Source organism: Trachemys scripta, chromosome 1, assembly GCF_013100865.1.
Source record: "Trachemys scripta elegans isolate TJP31775 chromosome 1, CAS_Tse_1.0, whole genome shotgun sequence".
In the NCBI taxonomy this organism is placed as follows: Eukaryota; Metazoa; Chordata; order Testudines; family Emydidae; genus Trachemys; species Trachemys scripta.
Genome location: NC_048298.1, coordinates 4,818,440 through 4,845,888, shown reverse-complemented (window position 1 = coordinate 4,845,888; position 27,449 = coordinate 4,818,440). Strand labels below are relative to the sequence as shown.

The window sequence follows — 27,449 nt, the reverse complement described above, 5'->3', positions numbered from 1 at the left end:
CAGACACCAGCCTGTAAATTATAATGAATATAATGAGGCTTTAGTCCTGACTTTTCCATGGAACATTAGCCAAACACAACAGCAAACATAAATGTTACATTTTCCTCCAACAAACTGCAAGGGTCCCAAGGGAGATTACAGCAGTATTGCTGCCACCATAGTTAAATAGTTCTGCCCCCTCCCCCCCCTCAACAGCTATGCACGTCAAACTACCTATGTGGATGTCACCCGTGTTATCTGCCATTCAGCTGCCAAATGTTTCCTAAAACTCACAGTGATTAACCCTTTGCACCGTCCTGGTTCATCTTGTTCTATTTCAATGCGCTCCCCTCAGCTCATTCATAACAACCACAGGAGTGGATTTCTCTAAGAGCTCAAAGACTGAATAGGGACTGATCTGGTACCCTACGCTCTGCATCACTAACACAGCATGGGCCAGGATTTCAAAGAACCACGCATACAAGGGTTGACCCTTTTCTTGATTCATTTTAACTTATTTAACGTTAATGGGAGCTGCTGGCTACTCGGTATTGTAAAAAATCAGGCTGTGTATTTAGGTGCATAAATGTGGACTGTGAAGACTAACTTTAGATGCCCATTTTTCAAGGCCTGGCCTTTGTCTTTTCCTCCACTCTCTTGTTCAGAGCGGATGCTTGTTGTGTGTATTGAGATTAAGTTGCTCTTTTACACATTTACCTTCTGCTACAATCTACCAACTTCTACCTTTTCTGGCCTGGGGTTAGCATGATCTAAAGCCAAAAATACCTCTTCTTTGAGGGAGAAGCTAGAGCTCAGGAGGAGAAGAGCTGAAGATTTTTTTGGCTTTTTTTTTTTTTTTTATATTTTCTACCCTTTTTACTTTTCTTTTGCCTTCTTGGGAGGAAGGATGATCACTCGGGGCTTCCAATCACAAAGATATGGCAGAAAGGGAGCCTTGAGCCCCTGCATTCTTTTTGTCCAATATGAAATTGGAAAAGATGCATGGGGTGTACATCCCAGAAAGAGCTCAGATCTTCCTCTTGGGAAGAGAGTCAGCAAGTATTCCTTGCCAAGTGACTATTACCCACTGGAGAAGCTGGGAGACGGCCCTGGAGCTTTTTCAATGTAGGATGGATCGGGCGGGGAGATTTTTGGACTTACCCCTACAGAATCCTTGACTGGAGAGGTTGAGTCTCAAGTACTGAAGAGGACTGACCTGTCCCTCTGGAAGTATCTCCTGCGGAGTTTCTGTTTTTTTTTTGGGGTGGGGGGGAAAGGCGTGAATGCAGAGGCCCCAGCAAGCCATCCAAATATGTGGTCCTTTGCCATGGCCAAGCACGGATCCACAGGCTGGGAGCAACTGTGGCAAAATACCCCTCTGTGGCTCCCGAGCACATCTGTTCATGGGTGGAGCAGGCTGTGGCCCTGGGCGTGCTCTGCCAAGCTATGTGGAAGAGTCTACTCACCACAGACACACTCCCTCGTGGCTGGGCACGATGCAGCGCCTCTCCTCCTTCGGCGCCCCCTCCCGACAGCTGTTCTGGCCCTGCGCTGATCTGCCTCTTCCTGGGACGTGGCTCTTCGGCCAGGTCAATAACAGTCCCACCCTTTCTGGCATGTCAGTGGTTCGGCCCAACTTCAGGCTTTTGGGGCCTGCCAGGCCTTGGCCCCAAGGTCATCACACCCCCTGCCCTAGTAGGGGAACCCAGGCTCGCCCTCTACCCTGGATTCCAGCCCCAGGGGCTCTGTATAAAGCAGAGGAGGTCTGTTCAGACCCCCTGCTGTATATCTGGGCTTCTTCCTACTGTAGCCCATGGCTGGGCTTTTCTCACAGTCTCTGCCCCGGCTTATTCTTCTGTTGGTCCCAAAACAAAGGGCAGCCCAAACTAGTTATGAGAGACAAAAAAGGTCCTATACCAGGCCTACCTGTCCCAAGGAGGGTCTAGTTAGGTTCTAGCCCCAGCCAGGCCTGCCTTCCTTCACAGGGCTAGCTCAAAAGGTCTACTCCCTCTCCCAATCAGCCACCACTGAGCTGGGCTTTTCCTCTCTCTCCCGCCTCCATGCTTGATACCTTGTACAGGTGTAATGGGTGTGGCTGACTGGGGCCAGAGGCTCTGATTACCCCCTTCCTGGTCACTGCGGTCTGTATACTTCATCACAAGCTGCGACCGCAAAATTCCTTCAGTTAATACTCTCAGGTGGTGTTAGTAACACCGGGAAGCACTTTAAAAAGGTGTTTTTATCTTGACAGTATTCCTTTATTCTGAAATTTTGAGCCTTTACCTTCCTCTTCTGTCATTTTGGCCTCGTTCTGATGTATCTGTAAAAACCTTATGTTCTTCTTACTTGATAAAAAAAGAGGGGCTAGGAGAGGAGACAAAGAAGCAGATCGTGTTTTTCTATGGGAAACCAATTTCAAATCCTCAGCTCATGACCCTGTCGGCTAAATTACCTATCCCTCCCTCCCTCACCTCCGTATGATGCGGAGGATGAATCTAGAGCTGAATAAGGATACTCAGACCGGCTTGAGTTAGACGTAAAGTGTGTGCGTACTCTGTGCAAGTTTTCCCCATGTGGCTCTGCTCCTATGTAACTCATTCCCTACCTAAGACACTAATTTTGGGCCTCTCTCAAGCAGGGACTGCAAGTCTTCTAAAACCTGGCCAATTTTTGTGCGAGAGAAAGAGAGAGATGTGGCAAATGGAGACTAGGAGACCAAACATAGAATCATAGACTTTAAGGTCAGAAGGGACCATTATGATCATCTAGTCTGACCTCCTGCACAACGCAGGCCACAGAATCTCATCCACCCACTCCTGTATCAAACCTACATCTGAGCGATTGAAGTCCTCAAATCATGGTTTAAAGACTTCAAGATGCAGAGAATCTTCCAGCAAATGACCCGTGCCCCACACTGCTCATTTCCACTTGTGATCTAAACAACTCCAGAAGTCTAGTGGACTAACCCACCTTTCTACTAAGCTCCCTTGATCAGCTGGCTTTACAGAATAGAGGAGGGTAAACCTGATAAGATTAGCCGTCTGTATCATGGTCAATTCAAATATATAGGAAACCTGGTTAGAAATACTAAGAAAGAATCATAGCATGCAACTTTTACTAAAGTTAGAAACTTTAAGTTTTGTTTTCTTTTAAATGAAATATAAACAGCAGTGGAGGATATTTTAGGTAGCCGGCTAACAGGTGTTATGAGGACAAAGCTTTCTAGATATTAGAGATGGGAAACACCTAATCAGTCGCAGAGTAGATTCCTCTGTGGTCCCCAAACAGAAGGATGCATCAGCTATTAACCTGGTATGTTTGATCTTAGTCAAATGGCCAAGGTACCATATTATAGTTTTTAAAACTTCTGAATAGTCATTTAACAGAAAGCTGACGAAGTGGGTATTCACCCACGAAAGCTTATGCTCCTATACATCTGTTAGTCTATAAGGTGCCACGGGACTCTTTGTTGCTATTCTCATTATGTTTTACCATAAATATTTTAAAATCACCCCTTCCCTGAAAACTATGTTAATTACAGTGCAGACTTCTACATTCTCTATTAATTTCTAGTGGTTTTCAGGGCAATTGCTATGGAATCCTATTACATTTCTATTGAAATCTATTAGTTTAATCCGTATTAAAGACTACAGGGCTTTTCCATAAAGTAAAGACTATATCTAAGCTGAGTTTAGTTTTACATTTAAAATACCCTTTAGGATCCCATATTCTCTAGAGGGCCTTTGTATAATGGCAGCTGCAAGTTCTGAAGTGTGAAGAGAGAACCGCACCTGAAAGTGATGCTCTATTATTTTGATTTTTAAGGACAAAATTTATTTTAAAATATACATAACAGTAATTTGAAGTCACAAAGGCATTTTAAAAATGTATTTAAATTCAATTTATTTAAAACAATTAAAAAATACTTAACAGTTATCTCACACTCCAGTTATCTCTCACACACACAACTGCATTTCTCAAATAGTTTGAGAAGGGAAGGCAGCCACTCTTGGGGGGCTACTGTCTTGGTCACCCACCCCTCATGGATCATGATGACTGTTAGCGAAATATATGCCATGTGTGTTGGGAACAAAGGTGACCAGATAGCAAGCGTGAAAAATCGGGACGGGAGTGGGGGGGTAATAGGAGCCTATATACGAAAAAGCCCCAAATATCGGGACTGTCCCTATAAAATCGGGACATCTGGTCTCCCTATGTGTGTTTATGTATCAAACAGAGAAGCGTGTGTATGTACATATGCATTCCATTTGTGATAGACCAGTGCAAGTGAGTGGACGCACACCCACTGGAGTTCACTGGTCTATCACAGGCCAAACGGGATGATCTCTAGGGGACTCTGTTTTTTCTACAAAGCTCTCACTGTAGTTTCTCGGCACTGATGGGTTGGGGGCAGTTTACATTTGGGGTGGGGGGGGGCTTTTCTTTGTATAACTATTGTGTTTTACGCATTACGCGCATGCTCCCTAAGATGTCGAATCAGACACCTTACAAATCAAAACATCACACATACACCCCTCTTGCCCTCACCACAAGTGTATATTACTTGAGTATATTAGTGAAATATATATTTTGGGCCCGATCCTGTCACTCTCATTCCTTTCTTGGGTAGTAATCCCATCAATTTCCACAGGCGTTTAGCCTCAATAATGATAGCTGGATTGGGCCCTCAGTGTATTAGCATGTGCATATCTACCCCACACCCATGATTTTTATCTAGTATGTATCTGTGAATTTGACCGCACATGTGCAAATTTAACACACCCACGGGTGCATTTATGTCTGAATTCTACTACTCTTCACTCAGAGAAGTGAGAGAAAAAGATAGACAGACAGACGTGTCCCTCTTTGTGCTAAGAAATACCACGTGTGATCAGAACGCCTACAGAAACAAGCAATAGTGCCAACCAGCAGCTTCATCCCAACATCCCAAACTACCACCACAAACATTAACTCACCTGTGGGATTTTCTGTTAGCCTCCACTTGCAACCTGAACAGTCTGCTGCTAGGAAGCCTGACAATAAAATGCAAGTATAAAATGCTGAACAAAGGGCAAAAATATCGCAGGGGGGTGGTATAACCAGAATAGCCCATGTACGGACAAGAAATATGCCCTCTTCACTCCACTTGTGAAGGACAACAACTGAACAGAAGTCATTCTTGCCCTTCATGGAATTAAAAGCCATATTCAGTGTCCACATATGGAGTATCACCAAAATATTAGATACGCTAGACTATATATTTCTAACTATATTTTACATTACATAAACAGTTTAGGGGCAGGAAGTGTGCAATTATTACAGATGATCCCAGGTATTAATACTCCCTTTATTAGATCATTAGTGCAAAACTTTTCACCAGGAAGGAGATTTCTTGCTAATATTTAGATCAGTGACATAATCAGGCCACAGAAAGCCTGACAGGCAGGGGCTGCTGCACGTTCCTAACAGCTACGGTCCCCATCTGTTAATGATCTCCCCTCCACTCCCAGGGAAAGTGTGTGTGTGTGAGGTGAAAACAAAACAAAACAAAAACACAAAACAAAACAAAACTACACAGACACACGACCAAAGATGGATGCCAAACTGGGACTTCTACACATCCCAGAGCACTCGGTCAGAAAGTTCCTAAAATCCAGGTTCTCTCCCCATGTCACCCAACAGTCACTTAAAAAAAAAAAAAAAAAAAAAAAACTAGTCTCCAATTATTTTTTCAGGTTACAACAGACTTAAATCTAAATGAGTTTCAAAAGTTAGGGTACACTTCACACTAGGATCACATATGAACACCAGCATTAACGCACACTGTAGAGCATTTAATACGTGAAGGTACAAAGCAACTATTGTTCAGGGAGAAGAGTAATATGTAACCAGATATTCTCCGGGTTCATCTAAAAGATGCCTTTCCGAGCATTTCACTGGCTTGTTCAGCAGTGAACATATTTCTGCCAACACACAGAGCTACATTCATGGCTGACAAGCAGGCCAAGATATGCAGGTTCTTTTCTTCACTCACTTTTGTGTGTGTTAGAAATGAAGTAAACCTGTCTTCATCAGTGCAAAAGGCTCATGTCAACTGTTCCTTATGACAAAACACTGGTTAATGGAGTGCCTACGACTGGTTTTACTTAGAACCCCATTTTGATGTGGTTTCTTAGGCCAATCCAATGGTATTTGATTTAAAGGCAGAAGAGGGATGCTGTAAAATTGACATCATGAAGGTCTCTATTAATCCTCACTCAATGGCTCTGAGATCCAATTGACTCAGTTAACCCGCCAAGCAAATTCGATGTGGAATCCAAAAGTGAAGCTGGGGCTTGATTCTTCGGTCACCCTTCCGCAATAAAGGACAATTTTGTCTGTGGAACATGAAGGTGAGTGAGATAACATCTTTTACCTCACCCACCTTGTCTCTCTAACATCCTGGGACCGACACAACCACCACAACACTGCATACAACTGTGGAGCATGCAGCAGACTAGAATCCAGCTCACTCTCACGGAATTCTACCAGCTCCGTGGGTGTCTTCACTCGGGAACAAAGGTGTGTTCTTTGGAGTTAGCTAACTGGAGTCAACTAACGTGAAGTAAAATTCTAGTGAAGGTGTGATATATAAATTGCTTTGTCTTCACTAGGATTTTGCTTCATGTTAGTTAACTAACTGGAGTTAAGAACACACTTTTTTCCTTGTGAAGACAAGGTCATTGAGAGAGTCCAAGCTTCCTCTCTTTTCTCCTCCAAAGTAACACCTAAACCAAACACAGGGGTCGGCAACCTTTCAAAAGTGGTGTGCCGAGTCTTCGTTTATTCACTCTAATTTAAGGTTTCGCGTGCCAGTAACACATTTTAACGTTTTTAGGTCTCTTTCTATAAGTCTAGAATATATAACTACACTATTGTCAAGTATCAGGGGGTAGCCGTGTTAGTCTGTATCTACAAAAACAACAAAGAGTCTGGTGGCACCTTAAAGACTAACAGATTTATTTGGGCATAAGCTTTCGTGAGTAAAAACCTCACTTCTTCGGATGCATAGAGTGAAAGCCACAGATGCAGGCATTATATACAAACACATGGAGAGCAGGGAGTTACTTCACAAGTGGCGAACCAGTGTCGACAAGGCCAATTCAATCAGGGTGGATGTAGTCCACTCCCAACAATAGATGAGGAGGTGTCAATTCCAGGAGAAGAAAAGCTGCTTCTGTAGTGAGCCAGCCACTCCCAATCCCTATTCAAGCCCAGATTAATGGTGTTGAATTTGCAAATGAATTTTAGTTCTGCTGTTTCTCTTTGAAGTCTGTTTCTGAAGTTTTTTTGTTCAATGACAGTGACTTTTAAATCTGTGATAGAATGACCAGGGAGATTGAAGTGTTCACTTACTGGCTTGTGTATGTTACCATTCCTGATGTCCGATTTGTGTCCATTTATTCTTTTGCGGAGGGACTGTCCGGTTTGGCCAATGTACATGGCAGAGGGGCATTGCTGGCACATGATGGCATATATGACATTAGTGGATGTGCAGGTGAATGAGCCCCTTATGGTGTGGCTGATGTGGTTGGGTCCTCTGATGCTGTTGCCAGAGTAGATATGGGGACAGAGTAGGCAACGAGGTTTGCTACAGGGATAGGTTCCTGGGTTGGTGTTTCTGTGGTGTGGTGTGTAGTTGCTGGTGAGTATTTGCTTCAGGTTGGGGGGTTGTCTGTAAGCAAGGACTGGCCTGCCTCCCAAGGTCTGTGAGAGTGAGGGATCATTTTCCAGGATAGGTTGTAGGTCGTGGATAATGCGCTGGAGAGGTTTTAGCTGGGGGCTGTATGTGATGGCCAGTGGTGTTCTGTTATTGTCCTTGTTGGGCCTGTCCTGTAGTAGGTGATTTCTGGGTACCCGTCTTGCTCTGTCAATCTGTTTCCTCACTTCCCCAGGTGGGTATTGTAGTTTTACGAATGCTTGATAAAGATCTTGTAGGTGTTTGTCTCTGTCTGAGGGGTTGGAGCAAATTCGGTTGTATCTTAGGGCTTGGCTGTAGACAATGGATCGTATGATGTGTCTTGGATGGAAGCTGGAGGCATGTAGGTACGTATAGCGGTCAGTAGGTTTCCGGTATAGGGTGGTGTTTATGTGACCATCACTTATTTGTACTGTAGTGTCCAGGAAGTGGATCTCTTGTGTGGACTGGTCCAGGCTGAGGTTGATGGTGGGGTGGAAATTGTTGAAGTCCAGGTGGAATTCTTCAAGGGCCTCCTTTCCGTGGGTCCATATGATGAAGATGTCATCAATGTAGCGCAAGTAGAGGAGGGGCACTAGGGGACGAGAGCTGAGGAAGCGTTGTTCTAAGTCAGCCATAAAAATGTTGGCATACTGTGGGGCCATGCGGGTACCCATAGCAGTGCCACTGACTTGAAGGTATAAGTTGTCCCCAAATCTGAAGTGGTTGTGGGTGAGGACAAAGTCACAAAGCTCAGCCACCAGGCTTGCTGTGGCCTCATCAGGGATACTGTTCCTGACAGCTTGTAGTCCATCCTCATGTGGAATATTGGTATAAAGTGCTTCTACATCCATGGTGGCCAGGATGGTGTTTTCAGGAAGAAATGGACACAAATCGGACATCAGGAATGGTAACATACACAAGCCAGTAAGTGAACACTTCAATCTCCCTGGTCATTCTATCACAGATTTAAAAGTCACTGTCATTGAACAAAAAAACTTCAGAAACAGACTTCAAAGAGAAACAGCAGAACTAAAATTCATTTGCAAATTCAACACCATTAATCTGGGCTTGAATAGGGATTGGGAGTGGCTGGCTCACTACAGAAGCAGCTTTTCTTCTCCTGGAATTGACACCTCCTCATCTATTGTTGGGAGTGGACTACATCCACCCTGATTGAATTGGCCTTGTCGACACTGGTTCGCCACTTGTGAAGTAACTCCCTGCTCTCCATGTGTTTGTATATAATGCCTGCATCTGTGGCTTTCACTCTATGCATCCGAAGAAGTGAGGTTTTTACTCACGAAAGCTTATGCCCAAATAAATCTGTTAGTCTTTAAGGTGCCACCAGACTCTTTGTTGTTTTTGTAACTACACTATTGTTGTATGTAAAGTAAATAAGGTTTTTAAAATGTTTAAGAAGCTTCATTTAAAATTAAATTAAAATGCAGAGCCCCCCGGACTGGTGGCCAGGACCCGGGCAGTGTGAGTGCCACTGAAAATCAGCTCGTGTGCCATAGGTTGCCTACCCCCAACCTAACGCCTATGCCCCCCGCCTCCCTTCCAATAAAACATTCCTGCTACAATGACCACACTCTGCTCTTTGTTCTGTTATGTGCTGGATTGTCACAGGCTATCCTTTCACTGCCTGTAGACTGTACATTTTTAGGGCTGGAACCTGTTAACTGTTTGGCACACATCACCCACTGTACATGTCCTGTACACCTTCAGCACTGTAACCAATACGTCAGAGTAAACACATGACTCAAAGCCATAGTAGGTGTAGCATAAGGGACAGTTTTTACAGTCAACATTTTTAAAAAGGCATTTTCCTGCACTGTATCTTTGTTGTGTAGCAGGTGGGGATTATTTCTTTTCGGTATGCTACTGCCTCTGGCTGATTACTGCATTTTAACTCTGCACATCTGTTGATAAAAAAGGTTTAGAGGCTGGGACTGAGGACTAAAACATACAACATTTGTGTGTCATAAGCCATACACAACAGGTTTTACTGAGTGTGGTTAGCTAGTATGGTACTATGAGATTCTTGGGCGCATGTGCACCTCAAGTGGGATCCACACAGACAAATACTCAAAGAAGAATTAAGCAGCCCCTTCCATAATAGGCCTGTTTGTTCTCTACCTCACGGCAGTAGTTCTGAACCATAGTACATGTACCTCTGGGGCTACACATATGTCTTCCAATGGGTACTCAGCTCATCTAGATGAGTGTTTCTCAACCTGGAGGCTGCAACCACTGGGGGGGGCGGTGAGAGGGAGGGCGGTGCAGGACAGGTTTAGGGGTGTCGCAAGTGCAGGGCTGGCACTAGGGGTGGCAAGCAGGGCCCCACAAAGCTAAGTTACATGCTTCAGCTCTGGGCGGCAGGACCTGGGCTTCCGACAAGGCTCACAAGTGAAAGTATCACACTAACATATAAGTACAATATTTCTATTCCAATTGATTTATTTTATAATTATATGGTAAAAATGAGAACGTCAGCACTTTTTTCAGTACTAGTGTGCTGTGACTCTCTTGTATTTTGATGTCTGATTTTGTAAGCAAGTAGTTTTTAAGTGAGGTGAAACTTGGGGTACGCAAGACCACTCCTGAAAGGGAGACAGTAGTCTGGAAAGGTTGAGAACCATTGCCTTAAGGGACAACAGAACAGGTGAAAAATTCTGGTTGATACATGAACAGAAAGAAGCACCTCCCAGTTTGAAGAAATAATTCTGTTGTAAATATTGACAGATAACCTTTTCAAAAGCTTCTTAGAAGCCCAAGTTCCATTTTCAAAAGTGAGATAGCACTTTTAGAATCCTAATACTTATAGGCTTTCATTTAGACTTCCCGAGTGCCTGTCATATCCGAAATGGGACTTAACGTGCTTTTGAAATTCATACCTGAGAATCTCCGTACAAATGCATTTTTTAAGATGACACATTGTGATTTAAAAGCTATCAGTGGGTTAAATTCATTGAGGATGGAACTAGACAGCTCCATTGACTTGTTGACTCCAATGGAGTCGAACCAGAGCTTAGACAAAACAATCTACAAGATCACTGCCAATCTGGCTTGACCTATGCTGAAATAAACACCCATGATTTCAGAGGTTAAGGGGCAACAGAGCCATGAATACAGCTGCAATGAAATATACACGTTTACATTCTAAAGTACAATGAACACACAGTTTTGTGCACATCAATCGGCATCTGCTAGAGCTTGAAAATACACAGAACTTGTGTTAGCAGGGGAGAAATTGGACGGCTCAGGGGAATAGGAAATAAGAGCCTTTCACCGACAGGTCTCCTGTTCAAATCTGTCCCAGCCAGTCGTAACAGATGGTCATTTCTGAAGGCTGTTCAGTAACTTATGAACTGAGGGACTGTCTCAGTCAGTTTCCTAGTGGACAACTTGTCCATGTCACACACGCATGCTGTTGGAATTTTTTGGCAGATCCAGTGGAGAAGCAAAAGATTATAGGGGCAGGCAACAACTACTCTCTACCTGATAAAAGGAGCTTCTGCCAGAAAAGGGTTGAATCACATCAATGGGATCGTATCTAGGAAGATCATGCTGCAGCTGCCTTTGTAACACCTATTCTCAGGGCCGGTGCAACCGTTAGGCAAACTAGGCGGTCGCCTAGGGCACCAAGTGGTTGGGGGTGCCAAAAAGCGGTGCCCTGGCTCGACAGGGAGGAGCCGCCTTCCAGAGGCACCGGAGAGCCAGAGCCTCCTGCTTGTGACGGCGGCGAGCCCCAGCCATGGAGGAGCCGGCGGCTTGAGAGGCATGGGCATGGTAAGGGGAGTTCTGGGAGGGGCCTGTCAGGGGGCGGGGGTGTGGAGAGGGATCGGAGCAGTCAGGGGATAGGGAGCGGGGTGGGGGGGGTTAGATGGATCGGGAGTTCTGGGGGGTCCTGTCAGGGGGTGGGGAGTGGTTGGATGGGGCGTGGGAGTCCCAGGGGTCTGTCTGGGGGTGGGGGTGTGGATAAGGGTTGGGGCAGTCAGGGGACAGGTAGGGGGGCAGTTAGGGTGGGGAGGTCTCAGGAGGGGGCAGTCGGGGACAAGGAACAGGGAGGCTTAGGTAGGGGGTGGCGTTCTGGGGGGCAGTCAGGGGACAAGGAGCAGAGGGGGAGTTGAGGGGGACAGTCAGGGGGTGGGAAGTGGGAGGGAGTGGATGGGGGATAGGATGGGGCTCCCCCCCCCGTCCTCTTTTTTGATTGTTGAAATATGGTAACCCTAGGCGAGGGAGGAGCCGGGGGGGCGCATGGGGGCTGGTGCCCACATGTATCTGCTGCAGTCTGCGGGGGGCGCCGGGACACAGCCTGGGCAGGAGGGGTGGGAGGTGCGGCTGCTCCCCACTAGCAGTGCCAACACCTTTGCAGGGCTGCTGCCCCCCTACGCTGAGCCGGCTCCTCCATGGCTGGGGTTCACCGCCCCTGCAAGCCGACACTCTGGCTCTCCGGTGCCTCTGGAAGGTGGCTCCTCCCTGCCAAGCCTGGCAAAGACAGTGAGTGGACTCGGGACGGGGGCCGCCAGGGTGGGGTGGGATGGGAAGGACTTGCGGTGGGGGGGTTGTGCACCCTCCAGGGGAGTTCAGGGGGCAGGGAGGGGGGAACCTGGTCTGGGGAGCAGCCCCTGGGGGCATGGCTGGACCCTGGGGTCTATAAAGGCTCATTGGGATTTGCCCCTCAATGAACCAATGTGCGGGGGGGGGGGGAAGGTGCGCGCAAGGTGGAAGTTTTGCCTAGAGCGCAAAATATCCTTGCACCGGCCCTGCCTATTCTCAGAGTCTCAACAACTGAAGATTAGACAACTTAGTTCATGATCGCCTCCTGCACTTTGCTCCTTGTAGGCAGGATCCTATGAATATTTACTAAGCTTCCCCTGGAAGATGCTTTGAGTTTGACGACTAAAATCACAGGGGGTGGGCGGGGGGGTTAGAGATGAGGAAATTGAAGGATCCTCAGAACTCCAAGACCAAGAGGATCCACACTCATCCTCTCCTTGAAAAGGGAGAGAAAATGGCCGTGATCTATAAACCAGCTATGGGAACAGTAAATGGTGCCATGGTTAATTCTGAACAAGTTCCAAGCTAGTGTCCTTTCTCTGGGTCTCCCAGTGTGCCTGTGCTTTCGCCTGGGAGCTCTTGGGGCAAGGATTTCCTATAAGCATAGAAAGTCACGCTGTCAGCACTTAATTGGTGCAAAATCCAAGACACTGTGTGTGTACAGCTGTTATTTCGTAGAACATTCTAGTCTAGGAATAGCAGCTAGTGAGTAGCCTCCCTGGCAGAGAGGGCTATTTGAGAGTCCACAGAAGAAGCGTTATGTAGGATAGGAAGTTACCTCAAGAGTTATTTCTGCCCAGGAATAAAGGAAGCCAAAGGAGTCCATTCTCAGTGGGGTGAGGATGGAGTCAAATTCAGATCTAGCCTCCCCCCTCCCCCCGTTACTGGAAAAGATCCAGGGGAAACGACTTCAGGAGCTTTTCGCATCTTGTCATTTATTTTGCAGCTTCACACGGACTCAGAACCCCTTGTGCCCTCTCCACTATGAGAGAGAAATGGCTGCATAGTGACATCTGGAACTGCTCCAAACACACTGCCCTCCTGATGGACTTGCGGAGCCAAGTAATTAGCACCCCTATGTCATCTGAAACCCCTATTTCCTGTCCAAGTGCGCAGCACACGGCAGCCTGAGCCCCGAGGGGAAGACAGGCTCTTGGGGAGAGGTTTGATTGGCTGTGTCGTGCAGCCGCGGATAGAATGCATAAAGGTGGGTGTGCGGCAGGAGAAGCCACCGCCCCGAGTCTTGTGTTCTCATGCCAAAGTCTGCAGTGCGGGAAAATAGGCCGATTCCTCTTGCAATCTTCCTACACAGCTGTTTACTGCCTGCGGATTACTGCAGTCACATGAGCTGCTTTACAGCAAAGCCAAGCTGTCTTCATGAGCTGAGAAGGTCACTGGGAAGACACCAGGCTCAAGAGAGAAACATACTGCCCTCCACAGGGCAGCTACATTAACATTCCCCTCCTGGTCACAGGGCAAGAGAAAAATGGCTTCACATTCCAGCCTGTCATCATGCCCCACCCAATGACAGCAGAGAGCAGGTATTGGCTACCTATGTCAGTCTCACCCCATTCATTTGCTGGGCTGCAATCGGGGGAGGGGGTGGGGGGAGGAGCACAAAATGGTGGATTACCAGGAAGTGACAGAATGGTCAAGTTGGAATTTGCCTGTGGCTATTCCCAGTTTGCATGTAGGATTTGAAAAATCGTAACAGATGACTGCTCCATAAGGTCTGGGTACTCTCTCTACAGCAGAGGCCAGTCCTTGATGATTCAGACAAAGGTAACTAGTCGTGCTGTACACTGGGGTGGCAGAACATCCCTTCCTGACCTCTGTCACGATCTGCTGACACCCTGAGGCAGGAGCGCTGAGTACTCCTTTCTTATCCAGCCCCTTTTCAAAGCCAGCAACAGCGCTTGACTCTTTAGGAAATAGTAGGGTGACCAGATGTCCAGTTTTTAAAGGGACGGTCCCATTTTTTGGGACTTTTTCTTATATAGGCGCCTATTATCCCCCGCTCCTCCCCCGTCCCGTTTTTTCACAGTTACTATCTGGTCACCCTGGGAAATAGCAACCGAAGGATGAAAGTGATACGTTTTATAAAAGCAGAAGCACAAATATCTTGTGTGACCGGCTCATAAAATTAATTCCCAAACGCAGGCTGCCTTCACCCTATGCCATGAACACAGTTTTAGGGGCCCTACCTCTAACCCTTACTCACTGGAGTACCTCCATTGACTACAATGAGATAGCTCACATGGGTAAGGGCTACGAGATCGGGCTCTTAGTTAAATCAGTCTGTGCTGCAGAGATCTGATGAAGGCGACACTGACTGGGTCTGACTCCATTGTGAAGGAACTTCAATTAACATACACGTCAAGGCTATTCCTCTCTTAAAAGGGACAGATGTACAAACACGCTTCAGTGCTTGAAAGGAAATTAAACAGAAATGTATTTGGGAAAGCCCCTGTTTGCAGTTTAATTTACAAGGGATTTCTTCTGCCTGCAGGGGAAGTTTATGGGAGGAACCGTCTCACTTCGTAAGATGCCTTATACAGTTACAACAGCTTGCTGGGATTTGAGCCAGCTTCCCATTTGGATCAAATTGCATCCCTCTCCCACTGACATCCATTAAGAAAGAGCTCAAAGCTGCCCTCAGGTTAGACTATTTTTCTCCTACCAAAAAAAAACCCCTGTAACATTTTCTAATGGACTCTTCACTCTTTTCCCAAAAACAGAGGGTGCCCAAACTTTGCCCAGCTAATAGCCACGTGGGCAACCTGCCAGGATTCCGAGAGCCAGGCCCTATTTGCGTCAAAAAGTTCAGAGTGCAGCCAGCCTCATCAGTAACATAGAGGCGCAGAGGTGGTAGAGCCCCTCCTGATCGGAACCGATTGAGGGTAACCACAGGCTCAACCACAGTCATACCTCGGCATCACTTCAGTCAACCCTGCAGGGTAGAAAAACGACAATGCAGCTAAGGGCATACAAGGCCTGGAAGAAGGCCCCCAACATGTGGTCTGAGGGAAAATCTGCTTCTCCCAGCAATGAGGTCAGCCACCACGGAGCCTGAAACTGCAGCAGGTGCTACGTCACTCCCCTCTACACAGGACCCAGACACCAGAGGATCAGCAGGGATCAGAGACCACAAGGACCAAAAGGTCCCCCTCCCTCCAAGTCTCCCTCTTGTGGGCTGGCACTCCCTTAGATACCTCACCAGCTGTCTGTTCATGGAGGCAGCTTGGCTGGGCTCCTGAACAAGGGAGGGGGCTCCTGCAGCACTTGTTCAAGGCTGCCTGATGAGTGTCGACAAAGAGGATGGTGAGCAAGGAACTTCGGCTAGTGAGAGCGGTGGAGAAGATTGAGTGAAGGGGCACTTTTTTACATGGTGGATGCTATTAGAATGGAAGCTCTTTGGGGGCAGGGACTGTGTCTTCCTACATGTCTGGGGAGCCCTGAGCACATTTTGGGCATTGAAACAAGCAAAAAATATATGTTTGTAATCCTATTTGGTATCAGAGTCAGGAACAGTGCCCCCTCTTTCTTAAAAGTGCGTAGAGCAGAGAGAGCCTGGCTGGAATTTAAGGGGCAGCTTTGGGGCTGATCTTGTTCTGCTGCCACAGTTAGACAAATCCTGCTTTGAACTTGTAAGCCAAGCAAAATGACTCTAGATGTTATTGCTATGGGAGAGGGAGCAGATGCCCCACTGGTGGCTTTGCTGACTAGCACTGTGTTTACAACAAAGCGCAGTGCAGCCCAAGCACTGCAAAGCAAATTGCTCTTCGTTATTTAATTACTGCAGCTCATCGGGATGACACCATCCAGTTGTGGGGAAGCAGCAATACTGTATGGGGAGACTTTGGCAAACCAGTAAAATGCCTGAAACCACTACGGCTTACTGTTAAAAAGCAACCTAGACAGCAGGCTGTAAAATGGCCATGCAGCTTGACCAAGGCAGGAGGGGAGGGGGTTTTGGGTGCCACAGAAAGGGCAGCTTGACCCCACATCCTTCCTGATAAGAATTGTATTGAAGTTGCTGATACATGCGTTTTAAAAGAGTAGGATATGCTCCAGGAATGTCTATTGAGGTCTCAAGGCTGCAAGTCCTGGAAAAACCCACACCTGGTTAATCAATAATCAGAAGGAACCTCTTGCTTGAAACTGCTTACTTAACAAGGTTTCTTTTAGGGACATGTCATTCTATTACTAATGTATAAATAAGGGGACTTGTTTGGGACTGGGCTCTCCCTCTGGATGCATCTTGTGTTCCCCACCGTCAGACGGGCTGTGCCACTGTGCCACTCGACAGCCACACTCAGCTTTGGTAATTATCGAGGGTTGGGGGTGTGTTACTAACCTGTTGCGGACGCGTGTAAGTGCTTGTGACTAAGTAAAGTGTAGCTTTAAGTGAAAGCACTCTTGTGTTGTCCTGTTTGGGCCAGCCATCTATCGGTCGGACGGCCGAGTCTCCCCTAATTTGTTCCCTGACACCTCCTCGCACAGAGTAAAAGTTACCAAGAGCTTTGGGTTGAAAGAACCCCGGGTAACAATACGACCCCTTCTACATCGCTGAGCACTTACAGCTCCCTTTGGTCACGATTGTTTAAAAATGGACCCACGCAGTCCTGGGACTGGGATGTTCAACTGAGGGACTTTTTATGTTTTTTTAAACATTTGTCCATCTAGCTCTGTGTGTCCACACGACACCACTTGGCAAGAAATGCCAACTCAACTGTCCATCATTCCCTATCCCCAAATAAGGTCGTTCCCTCATAATCACTCCTAATCAGGCAAAAGCCGGAGACTGACTAGTCAAAGTTGCCTAAGTGAGTTAGGCACCCAAATCCCATTGTAATTCAACAGGATTTGGACACCTAACTCTTTCAAGCAACTTGGACAAATCACAGCACTAGTGACACCGGGTGCATCGTCACTAGGAAGAAAGGAGTTGCGCTGAGGAGGCAGAACGCTTTCTGGCGTGATCACACAGAAATGGTGGTTACATTTAGGGTGCGGGAAGCAGAGCGGCTTTTAAATCTCCCGGCAGAAATGAAATCCACAAGCTGCGATTTTTAAGACACACAAAGCTAGGGGACCAAGTAGATGCCGACGTCTCGTTGAGATCAGTGCGCTCTCCTCTAGCTCAGAGCAAAGGGGAACATATTGCAGTGTTGGTGAGCGAGGCAGGCTGCTGTCTATTTCTTTAAATGTAATGTTAATGCCTTGTAATCAGCTTTAATTTTTAAACAGACCCAGCCCTCCTGTCCATTTCCCCTAATTCATGACACGTGGAAGGTAAATGGCCCTGTGCTTAAACCAGGACAGCATCAGCTGTGACAGCTGGAGGGACTAAGTCTCAACTGCCTGATAATAGGAGTGGATGTCAAAACTCTTTGTGGGGGGGGGCGGTGGGGGGGGACACAGGGAGGGCAAGGGAGATAGGGGAGATGCTACAAGGTCATCAGGGAGTTGGGATGCAAGGTTTTCAAACAAGGTATATAGTTCACTGTACTGATGGGAAAGTCTGAAAGGGGACACACGGGGGAGGGAGGACAGGCAGGGTCGCCTCCCCAGATTTGCTGCTTGGCTTGTAGTGAGCATGCTCAGTAACACTGCTGAAGCCGGCTGCCCTCACTCCGCCCCCCACTATCAGCAGGGCATGGGTTGCCCCAAAGATACTAGAGATGCTCCAAGCAGCGTTCAATCTGAAAGGGGGCTTGGTGGGGCCTTCCAATTGCTGACAGTTCACCCTCCTCTCTGGAAACTTGTAAACCATCCATGGCTCACAGAGATGCCTCTGAGAAGCAAGGGGCGTGTGTCTTTAAAATGTACCAGATTGCACCCAATCGATAATTAAACACAAATCCAAGCAAGAGATGACCACAGATGTCCCTACAGGCCAATAACGCTCTCCTTGCAAATGACTCGATTCAAACACAGGTTGCAGAGAATAAAAAGGGCAGCCTGAGAATTCAAGGGAGCTTCTGGGGCAGAGTCATTTGTGACAGAAGCACCCAAACAGGCAGGTGACACTCCCCACTCCCACCAAGCTGATGACAGTGGAAAGAAGAAAATGGAAGCAGATATATCAGTTGCACTTTGCATTTATAAAGAGCCTTTCAACCAAGGATCTCAAAGCACAGCACAATCCATTAAGACAACAGTCCCCCAGGCAGGTATTACACCCAGAGTAAAATGAGACACCCAGAGGGTAAGTGACTTGCCCAAGGTCATACAGCAACAGAGCTAGGAATGGAACCTATGCTCGGGTTACCATATTTCAACAATCAAAAAAGAGGACACGGGATGCCGCCCTAGCCCCGCCCCCCCCCCCTCCCCCCCCCCCCCAGAATCCCCCTACCTGTCTCCCCCCACCCTAACTGCCCCCAGGACCCCACCCCCATCTAAGTCTCCCTGCTCCCTGTCCCCTGACTGCCCCAGCTGCTCTCTACACCCCCTTCTCCTGACAGCCCCCCCAGAACCCCAGACGAATCTAACCCCTGTTCCCTGTCCCTTGCCTGCCCCGCCCCCAGGCCGAGGGGGAGCTGTGGGCTCCACGTGCAGCCAAACACTGTGGCACTGCTCTGCGCGGGTGGAGGGAGCGGGGGAGGGGGAGGGACTCTGGCTGCTAGAGGCCCCAGTGGCTGCGAGTGGCTTTCAATCAGGCCAGGCGTCCAATCAGCCGCGCCACACTCTGCATGAGGGGAAGTGGGAAATCCCGGACATTACTACCGTATTAGCAACCCCCTCCCCGGACGGCCATTTAAAGCTAAAAAAGCCGGACATGGCCAGGGAAACCCGGACGGATGGTAACCCTAACCTATGCTTCCAGCTCCAGTCCCTGCTCTAACCACTAGACAAAACCTTCCTGCCTGTTGTAATCAAGGCCTTAGGAAAAGCTTGCTTAGAGCGTGCGTGCCTGCAACATGCCCATGCTTGTTCTTGGGGGACCAAGGTATTTGGATTAAAGGAGAAAGCAGGTATCCAGGGCAGTACACAGTCGAGTTCTCGGCAAGACTATTTTTAGCCCCAGTTGGTGGGCAGACACATATTAATGGCAGCAGCCATCTCGTCACCAGTCCTATCCTGTCAAAGCAAAGGAGGGCAGCCCAGTGCCAAAAAGCCAGTCTACGCTGGGGGTACAGTCAGCGCTGGCAAAGATTAATGCTCAACAGCAAGTTAGGGCAGTGACAAGAACATGCAATCCAGCATCCTGGGTTTTAAAGTGGCAGCGTTTGCCTTGCAAAGGGGAGCCAACATTGTTCTGTGCTAGCAGGGCCCAGCAACGGTGCCGGTGGAATAGGGATCCCAGCCACTGAGCCAGTTCTCAGGCAGTGCTTCCCACCCTCAGACCAGAGCATCAAAAGGCCCAGTCGTAGCTAATCTTTCACTGAAGTGCTGGGAGTCAGTGCAGCAGAGGAAGCAGACAGCACTGAGCCATTTGCTGCATGTGATCAGAAGACTGCAATTCCTGCATCATGCAAGAAGCAACTTCCTGTCTACCTTGTGGTTTCTCCTAGTTTTGGATGCCAGCGGGGAAGGAGTGAGCGAGCATATGCAGAAAGTAGCCAATGCAAATCTTTGCCAGTCATTTCACAGAAAATGCTGGCCCCTCCCTTCTTCTGGTCCATTCAGAAGGCATCTGCTACAATCATTGTCCATGCCACTTCTTCAGACCATGTTTGAATCCCACTGCCTCAATGCATTAATTCAAACTACTACTTCTCAGACCCTACAACAACTCTGCCTCTCCCTTTTGTCCACACATCTCTAATTAAGCCATTCCCCCGCTGCGCTCAACACCCCATTTGGGCAATTTCCCCTGTAATTGAGATTTACAAGGGAAATATATTTTTAAAGGTAGTTTGATGTTTACACCAGATTAATGTGCAAGTTTCCCTTTGGTTTTTATTGTGCCACCACAATGCCCAGATAACCACGGGCCACTACAATAACCAGATCATCAATGCTCTACACCTCCCTGCCCCTCAGGCATTCAAAGGCACACATCGGTAGTTTCTCATTCTACAAGTTTGTCCTACGTATTAGCCCCTTGATCTTTATTTTCATTCTCTAGGTCTTTGGGTGATACACACAATGGGCCCCAGGCTCCTTTCCCTGACACACTTTGAATTGTAACAGTTTGTACAGAGCCTGACAGGACCCTAACTCTCACCACATGTCTGGAGGTCCACCTGCTGCACTGACATGCTCTCCTGGGTCTCATCCACATAGCCCTTCACATGGCGGCAGAAACAGGCTTCCACCTGGTGGCTGGTGCTTAGTTTGATCTTGCCCAGGAAGTACAGATCCCTCAAGCAAGCAAAGGAAATTTGCTGATTTTTATCTCTCAATCGCATCGCTAATTGCCCTCATGGGGTGGTGTCAAGCTGCAAGTGCCTGCCCCTTTGAAATGAGAAATACCCATCTAAATGCCTGTTTACCCTAAGCTAACTTGGGAGGCATGCTTCTATACAGATGCCTATTTCCTTTGTTTGCAAAAGCACAGGGCTCGATAATCCCCCTTTGCTCACGTCAAACAGGCCTAATGCTCTCTCCCTGCTTTCATCACAGCCTGATAATCCCGCCTCGCCCTCGCCTGTAAACCTGTCTCACTTTGGTCATGCTGAAAATTGTTATTGAGAAATTCACATCTCTTTGCCAGGCTCATCTTCGTGCCCATCTGCACCCAGGACAGAAAACCAGCAGAGAAATTAGCATGATTAGCTGTCCTTCTAGCCACACAGATGCCTAGACTGGAAAAGCAAAGGGTCTACATGTCAGAACTGAGGGGCACCAGCTAAGCTATAAGCAGAATGGAAGAGCAGGGGATGTTACCAGTCAGGATTGAGGTGCATCAGCAGAGATCTTTTGGGGGTTGGAGATGCACACTGGCTGCACCCAGCTCAAGTCAGTGTAATTAGTTCCCCAGTTTGCCCTCAGCTGTTCGCTCTAAGATCAGTGCAAGCTTCCTTCCTGACAGCCCCAACTCCTTCCCCTGCTCCCAAACTCATGTGTTCTTTTAACTCACCCTCTTTAGTTGGGATCCCTACAAGTTAACTCATATAACCCTTCCTCTTCTTCCAGACTGCTGAAAAAGCCATTTATTCTGCAAAGCCTTCCGGCCGTAATGACCACTGGCCACTCTGTGTTGGTAAATTGTTATATAATGGACCCACTGATGCTATTAGACTAAGCTCTGTGGGGCAGGGATTTTGGTCTGCCTTTGGCATATTATACCTCTTGGCCAAGGCTGTGGACAGTTATGGCCCTCTATAAAGCATACGCAGGCACGAAATTCTCCAATATTTAAAAATGAAACCCCATTGAGAAACTTCATAACCAAAGAAGATCTCAAGCCCCATATCTATTTAAAAAGGAAGGCTGCAACATAGGGTGAGCAGACAGCAAATATGAAAAATTGGGACGGGGGTGGGGGGTAATAGGAGCCTCTATGAGAAAAAGACCCAAAAATCGGGACTGTCCCTATAAAATCGGGACCTCTGGTCACCCTACTGCAACATGAAGAGATCCAGTGAATGGGAACTGTACTACCCAGCTGTGCTGCACTCTCTCCTTCCCGACAATCTTCAAGAGTCTGTCTCCCTGTCCCTATCCATCTAACCTAGGGCTGTCAATTAATCACAGTTAACTCACGCGATTAACTCAAAAAAGTTAATCGCAGTTTTAATCGCACTGTTAAACAATAGAGTACCAATTGAAATGTATTACATATTTTGGATGCTTTTTTACATTTTCATATATACTGTATTCTGTATTGTAATTGAAATCAAAGTGTATATTATTTTTTATTATAAATATTTGCACTGTAAAAATGATAAAAACAAAATAGTATTTTTCAATTCACCTCATATAAGTACCGTCGTGCAATCTCTTTGTCGTGAAAGTGGAATTTACAAATGTATAGGCTTTTTTTGGTTACATAACTGCTCTCAAAAACAAAGCAATGTAAAACATCAGAGCCTACAAGTCCACTCAGTCCTACTTCTTATTAAGCCAATGGCTAGGACAAACAAGTTTGTTTACATTTACAGGAGATAATGCTGCCCTTTTCTTATTTACAATGTCACCAGAAAGTGAGAACAGGCTTTTGCATGGCACTTTTGTAGCTGGCATTGCAACGTATTTACGTGCCAGATATGCTAAACATTTGTATGCCCCTTCATGCTTCGGCCACCATTCCAGAGGACATGCTTCCATGCTGATGATGCTCGTTAAAAAAACAATGCTTTAATTAAATTTGTGACTGAACTTCTTGGGGCAGAATTGTATGTCCCCTGCTCTGTTTTACCTGCATTCTGCCACATATTTCATGTTATAGCAGTCTCGGATGATGACCAAGCACATGTTGTTCATTTTAAGAACACTTTCACTGCAGATCCGACAAAACGCAAAGAAGGTACCAATGTGAGATTTCTAAAAATAGCTACAGCACTCGAGCCAAGGTTTAAGACTCTGAAGCGTCGTCCAAAATCTGGGAGGGATGAGGTATGGAGCATGCTTTCAGAAATCTTAAAAGAGCAACACTCCAATGCGGAAACTACAAAACCCGAACCACGAAAAAAGAAAATTAACCGTCTACTGGTGGCATTTGACTCAGATGATGAAAATGAATATGCATCGGTTTGCACTGCTTTGGATTGTTATCGAGTAGAACCTGTCATCAGCATGGATGCATGTCCTCTGGAATGGTGGTTGAAGCATGAAGGGACATGTGAATCTTTAGCGCATCTGACACGTAAATATCTTGCGACGCCAGCTACAACAGTGCCATGAGAATGCCTGGTCTCGCTTTCAGGTGACATTGTAAACAAGAAGCGGGCAGCATTATCTTCTGCAAATGTAAACAAACTGTTTGTCTGAGTGATTGGCTGAACAAGAAATAGGACTGAGTGGACTTGCAGGGTCTAAAATTTTACATAGTTTTATTTTTGAATGCAGGGTTTTTTTTGTAAATAAGTGTATATTTGTAAGTTCAACTTTCATGATAAAGAGATTGCATTACAGTACTTGTATTAGGTGAATTGAAAAATACTGTTTCTTTTGTTTTTTTACAGTGCAAATACTTGTAATCAAAAATAAATATAAAGTGAGCACTGTACACTTTTTATTCTGTGCTGTAATTGAAATCAATATATTTGAAAATGTAGAAAACATCCAAAAAAGTTTAAATAAATGGTATTTATTCTCCTATTAACAGTGCAATTAACCGCACAATTAATCATGATTAAGTTTTTTAATCACTTGACAGCCCTAATCTAAACATAGGTTTGGTCAGGCTCCTACTACCAGCTACTGCACCTCCACGTGAATTAAACTGCTTCCCCTTCCGCATGCTAGCAGGTGTTTAACCCTTGCCCTATGTTTGCAATGCAGTCCATTTTCTCCTATCAGAGCCCTTTCCAATTCCAGCCAACTTTACACACAGATGTCACTACAGTCCCATTTGCCTGTCTAGAATATCGCAATACTTTCTTTCCAATTATTGAAGAACACGGGATTTTGAGGCAACAGCTCAGACTGTTGGGTCATCAGCTCCAGTATCCTGACTGACAATACCAGATACTCCAGAAGAAGGAGAAACCCGTCACGCACTTAGACAGTTTTACACTGCAGTGAAACAGGAGATTTGATTTTCCTTAGCTATAAATGTTCCTGCTCATAAGATTATCCACAGCCCTTTTTCAGTCCAACAACAGTACCAGCCACTCTACCTCTGGCAATACTGAAATCAGCTCTAGTTCCTGGGGTGTCTAAGTACAAAGACAAGTTTCCCCTTTATAATCAGCCTTTTTCTCCTGGAATAGGGGTATCACTTCCTGACCATAGATGGAAAAACAACAATATAATGGAGGGACATAACACAACCAAACAAGGAGGGAAGAATTACATCTAGTGGCTGAAGTAAAGGAATAGGAGTTAGGACACTTGGGTTCTACTCCCTGCTCGGTCAATGACTCTCTGCGTGACCTTGGGCAAGTCAGTTACACTCTATTGTCTTCATTTAGCTATCAATACAATGGGGGTAACAAACTTCACACCACCACCTCCCTGAGAGGTATGGAAATCAATGTTTGTAAAGTGCTTTGGCATTCTGGCATGATAGGAGCTAGAAAAGGGTAACGGATTTTTAGAGAGGAACATTTATTGGAAATATTAGTAAGTTCAGTCTTTGTTAGAATCACTGGGCAAGGAGAATTTGCGGGTTAATTCAGTCGCTGTTCTAAGATATCGCCTTCTCCTTGCTGCAGCCAATCACATCCAATCACTCACATTTAATCTCCCACTGACGGAATTGCATTCTGAACAGTTTATACTGATTGGCTGCATCAGAGGAGTAAATGTTTATACCCCGGCAGATCCTTACTCTGAAACCAGGGGAGAACTCAGACTATAAAAAGTTAAATGCATAGGGTGGGGAAGGGTGAAACAAATTTTGAATGACAATACGGAAGCTGAAAATTCCTCTCCCATCTGGGGATGGAGGGCAGACAGCGGGAATTGATATCAAAGTCGCCTTCCATCCCTACAGGGAGACGTATTAGCTGGTTACATAATAAAACTAACTGCATGGTGCTTCCAAGGACTACTGCAGAAACAAAGACCTTCCCTTTAATGCCACCAGAGATTACAGCAATCAAAGAGGAGAGGAAACAAGGGGAGGGATTGCGGGTGAAGTTCTGCACAGAGGAAAATAACGCAAACAGTCTCTTTCCTAAATGCATTGCAAATCCCATCTGATTTCAAAGTCTGCTATAAAAACGATCTTGCATTAAAATGATTTTAAAGCTGGATGAATGAGGTAGAGTGACTCAGGTCCTGAGGCGCGTGGGAGGAATTGTCCAGAGGAATCCAGAGCATGAAAGCACTTTGGGAACAGACCAAAGGGAACATGCCTGACAGATTTGCTAACCCACTTTTTATTCTTAAAGGGACACCAATGTGCTTTTCTCAATCTGACTGACTGTAAAACCTTCCTGGAAGCTTGAAAACAACAGGTCCCTTCTTTCTGGGCCCTTGCATTGACAAACCCGGAGTCCCTACAACCTTCGCACCAGGTTGCCGGTGGAGCATTACCCAACACAATTCTGCAGCTTCTTTTACTTTTTGGGGGGCAATAGCATCCTCTTAACAGTTTTAGAAACAGGGTTTGCAGGTTAATTTGTGCTACCCCTTCAGGCTGGTTGACTCCATAGCAACAAAGCCAAATGCAACATTAGTGAAAGTTGCTACTGTTTTTTCCATTGCGTTCTTTGACAACAGAATGGTGATGTTTTAGAACACAAAGAACATTCCTAACCAATTATTTCAAGGTAGGTCAAATATGAGGCAAAAACTATCAAAGGTGCTGTATTAGGTATGGAACAGACCAAAAGACAATGGCCATCACTTTGCAACCTGGTAATCCACCGCTTTTTTCTTTAGCATTTATAATATTTAAAATAGTCCAATCCTTTAAAGCGGCATTTCCTTATAACTGAATACATGCCACACAGTTCTTAGGTGCAGACAGGTAAACATAAGTTCAATTGCATCATCAAGTATTTTTAATGACTAATGCATTTCATCCCTGAATTTGAAAAGCAAGGCTTTGTTTACCTTGGCAGTTGAGCAAAGGCATAACAAGACCATGTGGCTAGTTAGTATTAGCTACAAATGCTGATATTTGCCTAGGACAAAGGGACTTTGATTAGGGTCTCTAGGCACTCTGGTAATATTAATAACCACTACCAAGGCAGCAATTGTGGTTGGCTAATTATAGCAGACACCACTCAGAACAGGCACTCGGATACTGTGAGGGGTACCACAGAAAGGCCTACCAAGAAAGCAAGCAACAGCCTGAATTGGGCTATGAAGAAAATAGAAAGCGTAGGGATGCATTCACTAGCGTGGAAGGTGTCACCAAAGCACAGATACATCGCATCATAGTGACAATTCTCCAGCAGCCAAAGAGGAGCATGTGAAAAAGTCCCATAGACGGCAAGGAAACCCTGGAGGGTAGCACCTTGCAGTCAACTCTCAGCTAAATTCTGAAGACCCCTCAAATTCCAAGGCCAACAAAGACCTTTTTAAAAGGTAAGAGGTGTAACCTGGTTCATGACGCTCCATAGTGGTGACACCTTCCTTACAGCAAAAAAGCCCAACATCCCAGGTAACTTTCCCTTGGGGGGATCAACAGTACCTTCTTGCTAAGCAAAACTCCTGGTTTGTTACAGCTCACATTGGGACTTTCTTCCTTTGTTTCTCATACAGGTTGGGTTTGTTCTGACGCATCCTGTCAGTCAGGACTTGAGGGTTTAAGTGGAAACCAAAATGAAATCCAATTAAATATTTATCTACTCTTACCATTAGCATCCTGGACTCCAGTAAGCGCTCCCACTGCTGCTGCAGTTTCCCCAGACAGGACGATTTGTCCTCCCCCTTGAAGGGTGGCTTCCGCAAGCGTGGCGACAGCATGGGCGGCTGCTTCACTGCAGGCAGAAGGGACAAGAAAAAAAATGATTAGAAGAAGAGAGTAACTCAGCTCTGATGTGTTTGGCTTTAACCAAGTGCCACAGAAGGAGATCACACACACCAGGGTGGCGAGAGCTCTCAGCAGGCCAAACGAACGGAAATGATCATGTAGTGAATAAATAGTGGAAGAGGGGTGAGAGATGGACTAGATGAACTGGTCATAGGCGCCAACTTCCTCTCTACCCGGGGGAGTACTCGACCCACCCTCCGCCTGAGGCCCGCCCCAACTCCATCTCTTCCTCCAAGCCCCCACACCTGCTCCACCCCGCGGTCCCACCCCTGCTCCGCCCGCACCACACTTCTTCCCGTCCCGCCTCTTCCCCACCTCTTCCCTCCCCCGAGCATGCTCCATCCCTGCTCCTCCCCCACCCTCCCACTGCCTCCTGCATGCCGCTGAACAGCTGTTCTGTTGAGTGCAGGAGGCTCCGGGAGGGAGGGGGAGGAGTTGATCAGCAGGGCTGCCAGCAGGCAGGAGGCACAGGGAGGGGAGGGGGAGAGCTTGGCTGGAAATAAACATCAAATGCACAACCACAAAATGGGAAACAAGTGGCTAGGCAGTTGTACTGTTGAAAAGGATCTGGGGGTTATAGCCGATCACAAATTGAATATGAGCCAGCAATGTGATGCAGTTCCAAAATGGTTATATGCAAGA

At 46.5% G+C, this 27,449-nt stretch overlaps 1 protein-coding gene across 3 annotated transcripts in view; it reads right to left on the bottom strand.

The window, feature by feature from the left end:
- NRF1 (nuclear respiratory factor 1) overlaps positions 1-27,449 on the bottom strand; it is a 111,718-nt gene that overhangs the window by 13,934 nt on the left and 70,335 nt on the right. The window contains exons 10-12 of one of the 3 annotated variants that reach the window (XM_034763863.1): positions 26,630-26,754; positions 4,956-5,012; positions 2,263-2,343 (exon numbers count right to left, since the gene is read on the bottom strand). In XM_034763863.1, coding sequence (XP_034619754.1) covers positions 2,263-2,343; positions 4,956-5,012; positions 26,630-26,754 — 263 coding nt within the window. The remainder of the gene's footprint in view (positions 1-2,262; positions 2,344-4,955; positions 5,013-26,629; positions 26,755-27,449) is intronic. The other 2 variants (XM_034763864.1, XM_034763866.1) reach the window with 2 other exon arrangements.